The 14,333-nt window shown below is 43.4% G+C and overlaps 1 protein-coding gene across 1 annotated transcript; it reads right to left on the reverse strand.

Annotated features, from left to right (window-relative positions):
• Positions 1–3,032: 3,032 nt before the first annotated feature.
• On the reverse strand, positions 3,033–5,393 carry LOC309559602 (POU domain, class 4, transcription factor 1-like). Its single transcript, XM_082262927.1, has one exon. The coding sequence runs from the start codon at positions 5,244–5,246 to the stop codon at positions 4,131–4,133; it is 1,116 nt and encodes a 371-aa protein (XP_082119053.1). The 5' UTR covers positions 5,247–5,393; the 3' UTR covers positions 3,033–4,130.
• Positions 5,394–14,333: the final 8,940 nt, after the last annotated feature.

The raw sequence follows: 14,333 nt of genomic DNA on the forward strand, positions 1-14,333 counted from the left end.
AACTATTCCAACTAAACAGATACCTACATTTATTCTAATATACTAAAAAACACGACCTGGTTTGGTGAATCAGAGCAATTCAACTATCTATGCCAATTCTCTCTTCAAATAGTTTGATAAATGAATACCAGTGTAAATCATTTGGCTTTTGAATGACCAGTGACTAGCTCGAACTCATCAGAAAATATAATGGTCTGATGAGTTTTCAAATAGAAATGACAGTCACTTTAACTAATGAAATGTTTTTGAACTTGAAAGGCTACTGAAGGTGAAATATAAGACTCAATAATTAAACTGATTTGTCCCCAGTAACCCAAGTCTTCCTCATAATTTGTCAACTTACAATTTACAAACAATTTACAAACAAAAAGTTCAAAACAGTTAGTATTGCATTCCTGTTTTGGTGCCTTCTGCGGGCTGTGTACCTCATAAGGTTTGTGAAAATATAAATGGATACATATAAAATTGAAATTTACATAATACCTTTATCTCAAATAATCAATAGCAATACTGGAGAGAAAAACAATACCACGGAGGAGTACAAGACACCTATGAGAACTGAGCCAACTATCGCACCGCCATAATACTCCTTAATACTCGTCTTTGCCTGTAACACACGCTAGGCATGCTCCATTTCGACGTCCTTTTAGATACCAATGATTATTTAGAGACATCCCTTTCCTAAACAAGGAAAGAGTAAGGGAGGTATCCCGTTACAGACTCGCTCCCACTATCCTTATATATAACTCGTGATTGGCAGCGGGTGCCAAGGGGCCAGAACAAGTCAAAACGCTTCACAACAAAATACCCATGCCACCCTCACACCCCCCTTTTTTTTCTTCTTCTCTTTCTCCTACCCTGGCTTTATACTTGACCACAACAACACGCCACCAAGGACTTAATATCCTCTCTACAGACTCAAACAGCTGGGATCATATTGTACTATAGAGCAAAATGTTACCCTAAATCACCGCCCCACCACTTCTTGCTACACTCTTACTCACGGGTTGAGGGGCTTTGTTAGGTTTTTCTATATTGTCATGCAATCTGTATACAAGACACCTCCCGTACCGAGGAGAGGTATTATAGAACATATTGTTATTTTGTTATGCTGTATTTGACCCTTCTCTTTATCTTCTGTATTGTTCTACTATTTCAATAGAATATTTTTTTCGAACAAAAAAAAGAAAAAAAAATACAATTTTTTTTAAACATAGTTTATTTATTTATTTATTTGTTTGTTTATTTACGTATTTATTTATTTTACACATGAAGAACAAATAACTTCAATGTAACATTTGAAAGAATTCAGAAAACATTGTTTAATAATAATTTTGCAGACATGAAATGTGACTTTTCTATCACTATAAACTAGAGAAGCAAAGCAGGTTTTAATGTTGCCAAGACTTGCCAATCACCAAAATGACAAGTACACGAAAGTGTAGGTGCTGTTTGATTTATCTACTGTGACAAAAAACACTTTGTCTTAAAATACTTTTTTCCCCACATCTTTTATTTTTGTTATACAAATAATTCTCAGCTGATGACAGACTTCCCAGGTACTACCCTATAATTTTCAGACAGTGGGTGGTAACACAACCATAACTTCACAGCCAGTCCCCAGGTTCTTGAGTGTTTGTAATTTTCAAATACCTGCTGGGCATACAGAGTTAAAACATGCAAAAGTCTATTGATGAAAGTATATTGATTTATTCAACAATAGATTCTACTGTGCATTTTTTTTTTTTTTTTGGTATTCACCATTATAGACTACAAAATATGGTGTATTAGCATTGAGATAGTAAAAAACATGTAATGCTATGAAAGAAAAAAACGAAAATGCTTTAGTAAAATAAAATAACACATTTAAAGAAGTTTATTAATAGTGAACAAAAAAAATGTTTATGCTATTTTAATTCTGTATATAACCAGGGAAACAAAATTACCCACAGTGATTACCTCTTCTATCTACCTGCATGTATTAATCATGTATTTAAAATTTTGTTGGCAAAAAGAAAACATCATTGACATAATCATAAAATTGCATTTAAACAGTTGCTAATTATAAGCCAGAAGAGCAAGGGCTAGTAAAGGGCTAATCATATACGTCATACACACAATGCTGGGACAAGGTCATCCAGTACCCAGGACAAAGATGACTGTGATGGTGTTCACCATCACTGGAATTTAAGGACAGATGGGTGAGGGGTTGAATTGCTTCATTTTTGTCAGCATGGTCCATTGTTCCCTTTGCCATGAGGTTTCTGAGCAGGAAGTCCACTCCTTATATGGTCATCCCAGGAAGTTCTGAAGAGACGGTCGGTCAGAAAAGGACTTCCGTCTAACTTTTAACCCCTGGAGGGATTTCTATGATTTTTGGTTATGTTTGCATTTGAAGTATGCTGATTCTGAAAATGTAAGTTTTATTTGAATGTGATGAATATTTTAGAAGTTATGAAAATGTTGCTTACTGGCTGAGGTGGCTATTGTCAGGTGGGCTAATGCTAATGACCGCACCTGTTGTCTGCTAAGGGAGGTATTGACACAGAGTAATGTGTATTCAGGGCTCGTTAGACAACCATTGTTCTGTGTCTGACTATTGTGTACATTGATTGCCCCCTGGGGCTTCTGTCTCCTTGCATTGGTCAAAGTTATCTGACCAATCACTACTGACTCATTTTCAAGCCCTCTTTTGCATTGGTCAAAGCTATCTGACCAATCCCTGTTGACTCATTTCAAGCCCTCATTTGCATGTATATTCCACTTTCTGTATAAAGTGTGCTGTGTTCTTCCAATAAATTGTCTTCCTGCTTGAACTTACATACAGCCTGCTTGGTGTTTGTTCTAATGGATTCCGAACGGCACATAGCTGTAGTTCGGATCCCGGATCCTTGGTTGACCGAACCATCAGACGATGCGATCTGCCAGCTGACTGACTAGAAACAGACTAGAAACAGAGGAGTGTCGGGAGAGCGGACAGGGCGAGCAAGGGTCTCGTCACATTGGTGGCAGTGGTGGGATATTTTTTTTTTCTCCTTTTTTTTTTTCTTGGGTGAAGACAGCCAAAAAACAGTGAATATCACAGCACACACAAAGTCTACCAGAAACTAGCCTATGTAGTGCCCATATGCATAGAAAGTTTGCTCTGCAAACAAGGAAAGGAAATACGTTTTTTTTTCAATAATCCCAGTCGGACTGCCAACTCATCCATAGATACCCTTACAGGGTGACAAATTGTTTTTTTTTTTGTTTGTTTGTTTTTTTTAAGACATATGAGGAAACAAATTATGAGACGTATCTGCAGAGCTGGAGATCACAGATGATGATATTTAGATAGGAGCTTCCTGAAAATACTATACTGATTGCTAAATAATTGACACTGCAGTAGTGCAAAATGTTTAATGAAGCAGTGATCATAACCCCTGTATTTAATGGCAGAAAACTGGAGGTTTGCTAAGAGACAATGACATATGTCATTTAGCAGCCAACAGAAGTGAAGGCTCCATACTCCTTTGTGGAGTGTAGGATACGATACTGTTAATGGACATCAGTATCCAATACATGAGACTATTGGAAATTGATAAGAATGTAAAAAAAAAAAAAAAAAAAAACAATGCTTCCTGATCTATTAACTTGCCCCTCAAGTCACAGCCCACAACCACCCCCCAGTGACCAGCAACAAGAGACAGAATCAGAATATTAATAAATTAATAAAACAGAGCTTGGCTAAAATACTGTCAATTTCACATTATTCTAATTTTGATCATCAGCATCACCAACACTTTAACCCCTAGGGCTTCCGTGTGATGACTTCTATAGACTTGGTCTTGTCCAATACAAGTACACTTGCCCTTGATTTTATTGAACTAGTAAAATTCAAGAATAGATCTACAGTTTTCACAGAGTCCCAGTCGCCGAATTTCCACCCTTTATTGTCCATTGGTCCCGGCAATAAATAATCTTTTTTTTAATTATTATTCTTCTTAAGATTTAATTCTCCGTCTTGATCTCAAGTTTCACTAGAGTCCTCTAGAAGAGAAGAAAGCCCTCCAAATAAATTAAATTCAGAATAAATAAGGAAATAAATACAGAAATTGTTTTTGTTCTAGGAGGACTATTTTGTTTTTGTTTTAGTAAGTGGCAGAAAATTTCATTCTTTTCTGCTTTTGTCTTTGATTACAGAACCAGACCCGCACCACGTTCTTTTTGAGGTCCAGTTTCTCTGCTATGGCTGCAATCTTCTCGGAGGAGGGTCGGGGCTGGACAGCGAAATAAGCTTCCAGGGACCTCTTCTCAGGGGCAGCGATTGAAGTCCTCTTGCGTTTCTTTTCCCCCCCATTGAACAGTTCGGGTTTGTTCATTTTTTCCCTCTGGGCCCCCTCGGCCTCCTCCAGCCAGGCTTGCAGGATGGGTTTGAGGGCGATCATGTTATTGTGGGACAAAGTGAGGGACTCGAACCTGCAGATGGTGCTCTGGCTGAGGGAACCCACCCCGGGGATTTTCAAGTTGGCCAAAGCAGAGCCCACGTCCGCCTGGGTCACCCCCAGCTTGATCCGCCTCTGCTTAAAGCGCTCCGCGAACGCCTCCAGCTCCCACGGATCGGTCTCTGAGTCGCAGATGGAGGCCAGTCCTGCTGCTCCCACTGAGGTCACCTGGCCGGCAGATCCATGATGAGCGGCCACCAGTCCCGGGTGCTGCAGGGCAGAGGTCATGTTCATGGCAGCCTGGTGGGACAGGTGGCTTAGGCCATGCATGTGGCTGTGCGGGTGGGCCGAGCTGGAAATCAAACCCCCTCCGCCGCCTCCTCCGCCACCACCTCCACCCCCTCCGCCACCCCCGACTCCATCGTGCCCGGTGGTGGCCATAAGTGCCAGGGACGGAGAGGTGACGTGGTCCAGAAGGTCCCCGGGCTCCAGCGGCTGGTGGTGGTGGTGGTGATGATGGTGATGGGCGAGTGGCACCGTGGAGTTGGACGAGCATTGCACGCTGTTCATGGTATGGTAGGTGGCATCAGGCTTGAACGGGTGGCTCTTGCCCTGGGACACGGCCATATCCACGGCGGCCAGGGCCTCGGCCCGTGCCAGGAGGGTCTCATCCAGGCTGGCGAAGATATTGCTCTGCAGCGGTGGAGTTGGCAGGCATGCTCTCCTTATTGCTTCCGAACTAGAGTGCAGAGAGGTGTACTTGTGCTCAGGTAAGCTCGGGTGCATGGCAAAATGAGGCTGCTTGCTGTTCATGGACATCATCTTGAAAGAATTGCATGGAATCCTGGAAGAGTCCTGAAGTGGGAAGAAAAGTGAGCCGGGCTCTGGTGTGTGGGATGCAGCTCCTTGTCTCGCTGGTTGCTGTGAAATCTCCTAATGATGACCACACAGTGTGTATGCGTGTGTGTGTGTGTGCGTGTGTGTGTGCCTCCCTCCAGCCTCGCAAACTTAACTGCTGTTTGGGCGTGTTTGGCCTAAGTCGTTACACAACAGAGCGAGATCTAAGAGAAGTATTTTCAACATATGGTCCAATGGCTGATGTATCCATTGTGTATGATCGGCAGTCTCGACGTTCCAGGGGTTTCGCGTTTGTCTGCTTTGAAAATGTTGAAGACGCAAAGGAGGCAAAAGAACGTGCAAATGGAATGGAACTTGATGGAAGACACATACGTGTAGATTTCTCAATTACACAAAGGCCCCACACCCCTACACCAGGAATATACATGAGAATGCGGAGGGGTTATCCCGACAGACAGACCTAGAACCTTAAGACTACTTTTCCAACATCCTCGAGTTGACCCGTTCGGGGTCCCACTGTGGCTGTTGGACTGTTTACCCAGGGGAAGATATGTGATGGTGTTCACCATCACTGGAATTTAAGGACAGATGGGTGAGGGGTTGAATTGCTTCATTTTTGTCAGCATGGTCCATTGTTCCCTTTGCCATGAGGTTTCTGAGCAGGAAGTCCACTCCTTATATGGTCATCCCAGGAAGTTCTGAAGAGACGGTCGGTCAGAAAAGGACTTCCGTCTAACTTTTAACCCCTGGAGGGATTTCTATGATTTTTGGTTATGTTTGCATTTGAAGTATGCTGATTCTGAAAATGTAAGTTTTATTTGAATGTGATGAATATTTTAGAAGTTATGAAAATGTTGCTTACTGTCTGAGGTGGCTATTGTCAGGTGGGCTAATGCTAATGACCGCACCTGTTGTCTGCTAAGGGAGGTATTGACACAGAGTAATGTGTATTCAGGGCTCGTTAGACAACCATTGTTCTGTGTCTGACTATTGTGTACATTGATTGCCCCCTGGGGCTTCTGTCTCCTTGCATTGGTCAAAGTTATCTGACCAATCACTACTGACTCATTTTCAAGCCCTCATTTGCATTGGTCAAAGCTATCTGACCAATCCCTGTTGACTCATTTCAAGCCCTCATTTGCATGTATATTCCACTTTCTGTATAAAGTGTGCTGTGTTCTTCCAATAAATTGTCTTCCTGCTTGAACTTACATACAGCCTGCTTGGTGTTTGTTCTAATGGATTCCGAACGGCACATAGCTGTAGTTCGGATCCCGGATCCTTGGTTGACCGAACCATCAGACGATGCGATCTGCCAGCTGACTGACTAGAAACAGACTAGAAACAGAGGAGTGTCGGGAGAGCGGACAGGGCGAGCAAGGGTCTCGTCACAATGACAAATTGAGTCCACCTCCAATCACCACCACCACCTGATGGAGGATGGGATGGGACTAATAGTGATGCATACAGTGATATGGGATTTTAGGAGTTAAAAAAGGTGGTAAAAATTTGACATATTGCATTCTCATCACCTATCAGCTGCCCTCTGAAAGGCCATCCATAGCAGATTACTCTTTAGAGGGCTACTACAAGTGTAAATGAGCCCCAAGAAAGAGAGAAAGCTAAGGGGCTCTTTTTATTATTATTATTACTATTATTATTATTATACAGGATTTATATAGCACCAACAGTTTGTGCAGCGTTTTACAATATAAAGGGAGACAACACCAACAATACAATTCAAAACAAGAGGGTTAGAAGTGGCCTGCTCCTGCAAGCTTACAATCTAAGAGGGAGGGGCTGATGAAAAAAAAGGTAGGGACTGTGAGGGATGAACTGATGAGGGAAGTATACGATTTGGTTGTTAGCTGAAGGCAGGAGAGGCCACCCTGAAGAGATGAGTTTTCAGGGATTGCCTAAAAGTGGACAGAGTAGGAGATAACCAGACAGATTGGGGTAGTGAGTTCCAGAGGATGAGAGAGGCTCTGGAGAAGCCCTGGAGTTGAGCATGGGAGGAGGAGACAAGGGAGTTAGAGAGTAGAAGGTCTGTAAATGGCTTTGTATGTTATTGTTAATGTTTTCAATTTAATTTGTTGGGCAATGGGAAGCCAGTGAAGGGTTTGGCAGAGAGGAGTGGCGGACACTGAACAGTTGGTAAGGTGGATGAATCTGGCAGGGGCATTCATTGAAGACTGAAGAGGGGTTAGCTTGCAGAGAGTTAGGTCAATGAGGAGAGAGTTACAATAGTTAAGGCGAGAGATAACAAGGGAGTGAATAAGTTGCTTAGTGGTGTCAAAGGTTAGAAAGAGGCGTATTTTGGAGATGTTTCAGAGGTGAAGTCTGCAAAATTTGGACAATGATCGGACTTGGGGCTGAAAGGACAGGTCAGAATCCAGGATTACACCTAATACCCTGGCATGAGGCAAGGGACTGATGGTTGTATTATTGATCTTGATAAAGTCGGGGGGGGGGGGGGCACGGGCAGGAGGAAAAATTATGAGCTTAGTTTTACAAAGATTGAGTCTGAGGAAGTGGTGTGACATCCATGTTGATATGTCAGTTAGTAAGTTAGTAATGCAAGAGGAGACTGAAGGAGTGAGGTGAGGAGTAGAGAGATAGATTTGTGTGTCGTCAGCATAGAGGTGGTACTGGAAGCCATGGGAGTTTATTAACAGACCAAGGGAGGTGTAAATGGAGAAGATAAGGGGTCCAAGGACAGAACCTTGAGGTACCCCTACAGAAAGAGGAAGTGGAGAGGAGGAAACAGAGTTGTAGGTCACACTGAAGGAGCGCTGTGATAGGTAGGAGGAGAGCCAGGAAAGAGCAGAGTCTTGAAGGCCAAGAGAGTGGAGTTTTTTGAGGAGAAGGGGTTGGTCAACAGTATCAAAGGCTGCAGAGAGGTCAAGTAGTATGAGTATAGAGTAGTGGTCATTGGTTTTAGCAGTTAGTAGGTCATTAGCGAGTTTCAGTAGGGCAATTTCAGTGGAGTGTAGTAAGCGAAAGCTTGACTGTATGGGGTCAGGAAGGTTGTTGTCAGTGAGGTAGGAGCTAAGACGGTTGTAGACTAAGCATTCTAAAATTTTTGAAGCAAATGGGATCAAGGAGATGGGTCTTAAGTTGTTCAGGTTGGTGGGGTCCAGTGAGGGCTTTTTAAGTTGGGGTGATCAGGGCATGTTTTAGAGGGGAGGGGAAGGTGCCAGCAGAGAGAAAAAGATTGAAGATGTGAGTGAAGGAGCATAAGATAGAAGAAGAGGGGGACTGTAGTAGATGTAAGGGAACAGGATTCAGGAGACAGGTGGTAAGGCGGGCTTCTGAGAAAACATTAGAGACCTCTTCGGTAGTAGCAAGGTCAAAAGATGAGAGTGTTGAGAGCAGATTTGTACAGGGTATGTTAAGTGGGTTAGATGTCTTTGCAGTGGAGATGTCTCCACAAACTGCATCAATCTTGTTTTTGAAGTGATTGGCAATCTTGTGAGCGAGTTACTGGGTGGAGATGGTGGTCGAGAAAGTAGAGAGTTAAAAGTAGAGAAATGATGATGAGGACTGGTGGACAGATTACTAAGGAGGGTGAAAAAGTAGGCTTGTTTGGCAGCATGGAGGGAGGAATTGTATTTTAAGAAGGCATATTTATATTGGGTAAATGCATGCTGGGATTTGGTTTTGTGCCACACTTGCTCCAGTGCTCGGTCGGGGCCTGATATTTTGTGTAGTTAGAGGAGCAAGAAACTCCAGTGAGGATGAATGTGAACTGTTGTAGATAGAGTTGGCTAGGTCAGGACAAGACAGGGGTGAGATTTTATCATAGAGGTGGTCAGTTGCACAGCAGAAAAGAGAAGGAATAAAGTGGGAAAGGTTTCTGCGAGTAATTGTTTTCTGCTTGTTTGGACAGGTGTTTGGAGACAAGCACATATTGAAAGTGATGGGGTTGTGGTCAGAGAGAGGAAAAGGGGTGTTGGCGAGGTTGTAGGGGGTGCAAAGATGGGAGAAAATAATGTCAAGGGTATTACCATATGAGTGAGTGGGGGACTGTGTCCATTGTGTAAGGTCAAAGGATGATGTTAAGTTGAAAAGTTGGGATGCAGCTGGGCTGTAACATTAGCAGGGATGTTAAAATTGCAAGGATAATATTGGGTATTGCAGAGGGCAGAAAGTAGGGTAGCCAGGCCGAGAAGTCATCAAGGAAGCGTGACACCGGTCCAGGAGGCCGATCGATCACTGCAATCCTTAGTGAAATGGAAAAAACAGACGATTACAGTGTGTCTCAAAAGAAGAGAAGGATAGAGAGGGAGGAGTAGACAGGACTTGAAAAGGGCTCATTGGGGATAGAAACAAACCAACTCCACCTCCTTTACATCCACTGGGCCTTGGTGAGTGAGTCCAGTAGAGGCCTCCATGAGAGAAGGCTGGGTGCGAGGCAGAATCTGACTCTTGAAGCCATGTTTCCATGATGGCAAGAATGTTAAGGGAGTGGGAGACAAAAAGGTAATGGACAGAAGTGAGCTTGTTGCAGACAGAGCGGGCATTCCAGAGGACACATGAGAATAGGTGGTTTATTTTGGGAGCAGGGGGATTGAGTTAAGACTGAGAAGATTGTGGCTGATGCTGGAGGAGGGAGGGTGCCAGGTGTGGGGTGAGATACTGGAGGACCAGGATTGGGGGAGATATCCCCAGAGGTTAGCAGAAGAAGGAGGGTGAGGAAAGTAAGATGGGAGTGGGATGTGTATGAGCGCATGTACTTCCCTGACCTTGTGTGTGGGTCAGCAGATGGGTTAAGTATTAGCAGGAGGTGATGAAAGCAGTATTAGGGAAAGGGTAAAAGTGATGGTAATATGTGCAAGTTTGGGGGTGGAGAAGAGTAATGAACTGCTGATTACACCTGCAGACAAATTACTCATGGCAGGAAAAAGTGCTCTGCCTAAACCCCCTGTCTCTGACTTCCCCCATGGGCCCCACTAAATTCATACTGTGATGATCAAATGAGGAAACCTTCCACACCCCAAATTAGGGACTATTAAGGAACACATGAAATCGGGGGAGGAATGGTCAATGAGACACAGGCCACAGTCATAAAGATGAGTTTCTCTTAGATCCCAAAAGGAGGTGAGAATCATTAATTAACAAATGGCCATGTGTCAAGGTCTTACCTTGCCTTCCTGTTGGCAGCCATCTTGGACATGTGCAGACTGCTGTCTCTTATAAACTCTGCTTGCATCATCACTTGCCTGCTGCCTGGGCATTGCTCAGTGATGATGTTGCACACTTGACTATATATATATATATATATATATATATATATATATATATATATATATATATATCACCTGATGGGTTGCAGTCCTTGCCCTTGTGTTTGTGCTCCAAGGTGCATCTCTGCTAGCAGGTTTCTGTTCTCCGGGTTTCTCTGTGTATGACCTGGCTTGGCTGACGACTGTCCTGGCTCTCGACCCTGCATCGGCAGATGACCCCGCATTGGCAGACTACCTGCTCCTGGACTCGACCCCGGCTTGGGTGACTACTTGCTTCTGGACTTGACCCCGGCTTGTTCCTGCTCTCAGTTCCTCACTCTTGCTGAGCATTTATGGTTGTTTTTGCAAATAAAATGTTTTATTTTACCTGCATCTCCATCCGGAAAATGCTCGCACCTATGATCCTGTCAGGGAGCAGATCTTAGGTGGAATTTTCTCGACCCCATTTTCTCGTAAAGATAAATGGCTAATCACAGTTATCCTCTTTTGGGAAGCAGGTTCGGTGGTAACTCAGGTGTTGGTAGACTCCGTGCTGGCAATTACTTTATTGACAGTACGTTTGCTGCTGTGAATTCCATTCCCTTGCAGCCCGGTGTTTCTCCACTAGTCACAGAAGCGATTGATGGCAGACCTCTGCAACCTTCACAGGTTACCCACAAGATTGCTCCGATCGACATGGCGATAGGGGCTGTTCACAGGGAGTGGACATGTTTCCAGGTTATATCGTCCCCAAACTACTCTGTTGTTTTAGGGGAACCTTGGCTTCAGAAACACAATTTGTCCTTTGATTTGTATTCGGTTGAGATCCTCTCTTGGACTCCACAGTGTGGCGCTGTTTGTATCCATGGGCCTGTTAAGGTACTTTGTACCTCCTCGGATTCAGTGTTGCCTACTGAATATCATGAGTATCAAGCTGTATTTGACAAGGTGCACACTGGTATTCTTCCTCCTCATCGTCCGTACGATTGTGCCATAGGCTTGCAACCTGGTGCCATTCCCCCTCGTAGCAGGGTCTACCCTTTCTCGGTTGTGGAGAATAAGGCCATGGAGGAGTATGTGGCGGATGCCCGGGGGCACATTTCCAAGTCCATTTCTCCAGCGGGTGCCAGTTTTTTCTTTGTAAAGAAGAAGGGGGGTGAGTTGAGACCTTGCATTGATTATAGGGGTCTCAATCGCATCACGGTCAAGAATGCATACCTGATTCCATTGATTACTGAATTGTTCAACTGCCTCAAGGGAGCAACAGTCTTTACCAAGCTTGACCTAAGAGTCACGTATAACCTCATAGGGATCAAGGAGGGCGATGACTGGAAGACTGCGTTTAATACCAGAATCAGTCATTACGAGCATCTGGTGATGCCCTTTGGCTTGTGCAATGCGCCCGCTGTCTTCCAGGAGTTCATCAATGATGTCTTTCGTGATATGTTGCAGCAATGCGTGGTAATCTATTTGGACAACATCGTGATTTACTCTGACTCCATTGAATCACACTACCTGGATGTCAGACGGGTGCTGCAACGGTTACGTAAGAATTGGCTTTTCTGTAGGCTTGAGAAATGTGAAATCCATCTGTCTCATGTTGCCTTCTTGGGCTACATCATTTCTGCTGAAGGTTTCGGCTGTTCTCCAATGGCCTTGCCCTAGTGGTCTCCCTTCCATTCAGTGTTTCCTTGGGTTTGCCAACAGCTATCGAAAATTTATCAGGAACTTTTCCTCTTTTGCCAAACCTATCTAAGATCTGACCAAGAAGGGCAGCAATTCCAACAATTGGATGCCTGCTGCCATCCAAGCTTTCGAGGCCCTCAAATCTGCTTTTGATTTGGCTCCCATTCTGTCTCATCCCATTCCTGGTTTGCCCTTTGTCATAGAAGTGGATGCATCTGAGATGGGAGTAGGCGCCCTCCTGTCTCAGCATCGGACACCTGATGGACACTTACTTCCTTGTGGGTTCTACGCCAAGAAGCTGTCTCCAGCTGAATGCAACTACGAGATTGGAGACAGAGAGCTCGTGGCCATTATCCTGGCTCTCAAGGAGTGGAGACACTTGCTCGAAGGTTCTGGGGTTCCAGTCCTCATTTTTACCGATCATAAAAATCTGACGTATCTCTCAGGGGCGAGGAGGCTCACACCCGCCAGGCCAGGTGGGCCTTATTCTTGTCTCGTTTTAACAATGTGGTTTCCTATTTTCCTGGCTCCAAGAATGTTAAAGCTGATGCCTTTTCTCGCCATTATTCTGACACCGTTCATACCTTCGGATCATATCCTGGCTGCCATCTGCACCACTTAACCTGTCCTCTTGGGGAACAGATCTTTGCTGCCAAACCTGATGCTCCCACAGAGAGACCTGCTGGAAAATGTTTTGCACCTGAGGCGTTGCGCATCAGACTGTTGCGCAGGTATCACAATTTCAAGACTGCCGATCATCCTGGTAAGAACCAGATGTCCTGGGCTTTTTACCGTCAGTTTTGGTGGCAATCTCTCAAAATTGATGTTGCTGCGTATATGGCTGCATGTTCAGTCTGTGCCCAGAACAAATCTCTGCGGCATCTTCCCTTGGGGATTTTTATTTTTTTTTGGTTTGCATGATGCTCCTATGTGAGGGTTTATATTATTATATTATTAGTGTAAATCCTTTGCGCTAAACATAAATATATGAATGAATAAATAAATACATTTGCAATGTTGCATGCATTACATTTTTTTATTTGAATGTGGCTGCACCCACAAAATTTCTACACTTCTGTGTTTATCTTCAACTCAATAAAAATTACCATGAAAAAAGAAAAATATATACAACTATGTAAGACTGTCATCAATATACATATTTTACAAATCTTATAAGCTTTCTTAGCCTTCTTTAACCTGGAATGTCACTGTGGCAGCAAACAAATCAAATGACAAGTGTCCATCTATGCACATCTAAGTGAAAATAACACCCCCGCACATTCTATATATTGATTTTTGCAGTTATCTTTCTTTTACAGCATTTTGTAGTCCACTGTAGGTGGGCACATGACATTATGGTTTCTACCTTTAATGAACAGCATTTGATAAAAGCACTCAGTGTATTCAAATATTAACGGTTTTAAAATAAATGCATACTGTATATAGTATTTTCCTTTATTTCTTTATGATGACCTGGACTAAAACATAACATTTTACCACCGTATTACTGCACCATTGTATAAAACTAGTGAGTTGGTGGGTGCAATTTTCTAGCTCATTGTTTAAAAAATGGCCTTCTTTTAATAGTGTGTATGCACACCTTACACACACACACACACACACACACACACACACACAATGCCTGGGTATACACTAGTAGTAAACAAACATTAAGCCCTCTTCCTCTCACAACAAATCTGTCTGCTGATCACATCCATCTACCTATGAAGCTGTGTGAAAGTTTCTGCCCTTTTTCAATGGATAAGAAGAAGACACATTAGCCCCTCCATATAACCAGAGCTACAGCTCAATCAGAATAGGGATCATCATAAGACCAATGACAGAGAGCTGGTCAAGTTACAATATAGGTTCTGTAAAATGGCATATCTCCCAAACCTTATTGTATCTATCCAGTGAATTTTGAAAGAAGCTAGTAAGATATTCCATGTCTTTGATGACTTGCTAAAGGTATTGTGCCATTTACTGTAGAATTATGGTATAAGTACCTACATCCAAAAATCTAAATCTAGAATTTTTAGGAGGCTTTTTGTGGACTTTAATGGTACTGCCATAGACGTCTTGGTTGATGATAGATTAGGCAACAGCATGCAATGTCAAGCGGCAGCTGCCAAAGCCAGCA

The sequence above is a fragment of the Pelophylax lessonae genome (assembly GCF_965119305.1).
Source record: "Pelophylax lessonae genome assembly, chromosome: 7".
Lineage (NCBI taxonomy): Eukaryota > Metazoa > Chordata > Amphibia > Anura > Ranidae > Pelophylax > Pelophylax lessonae.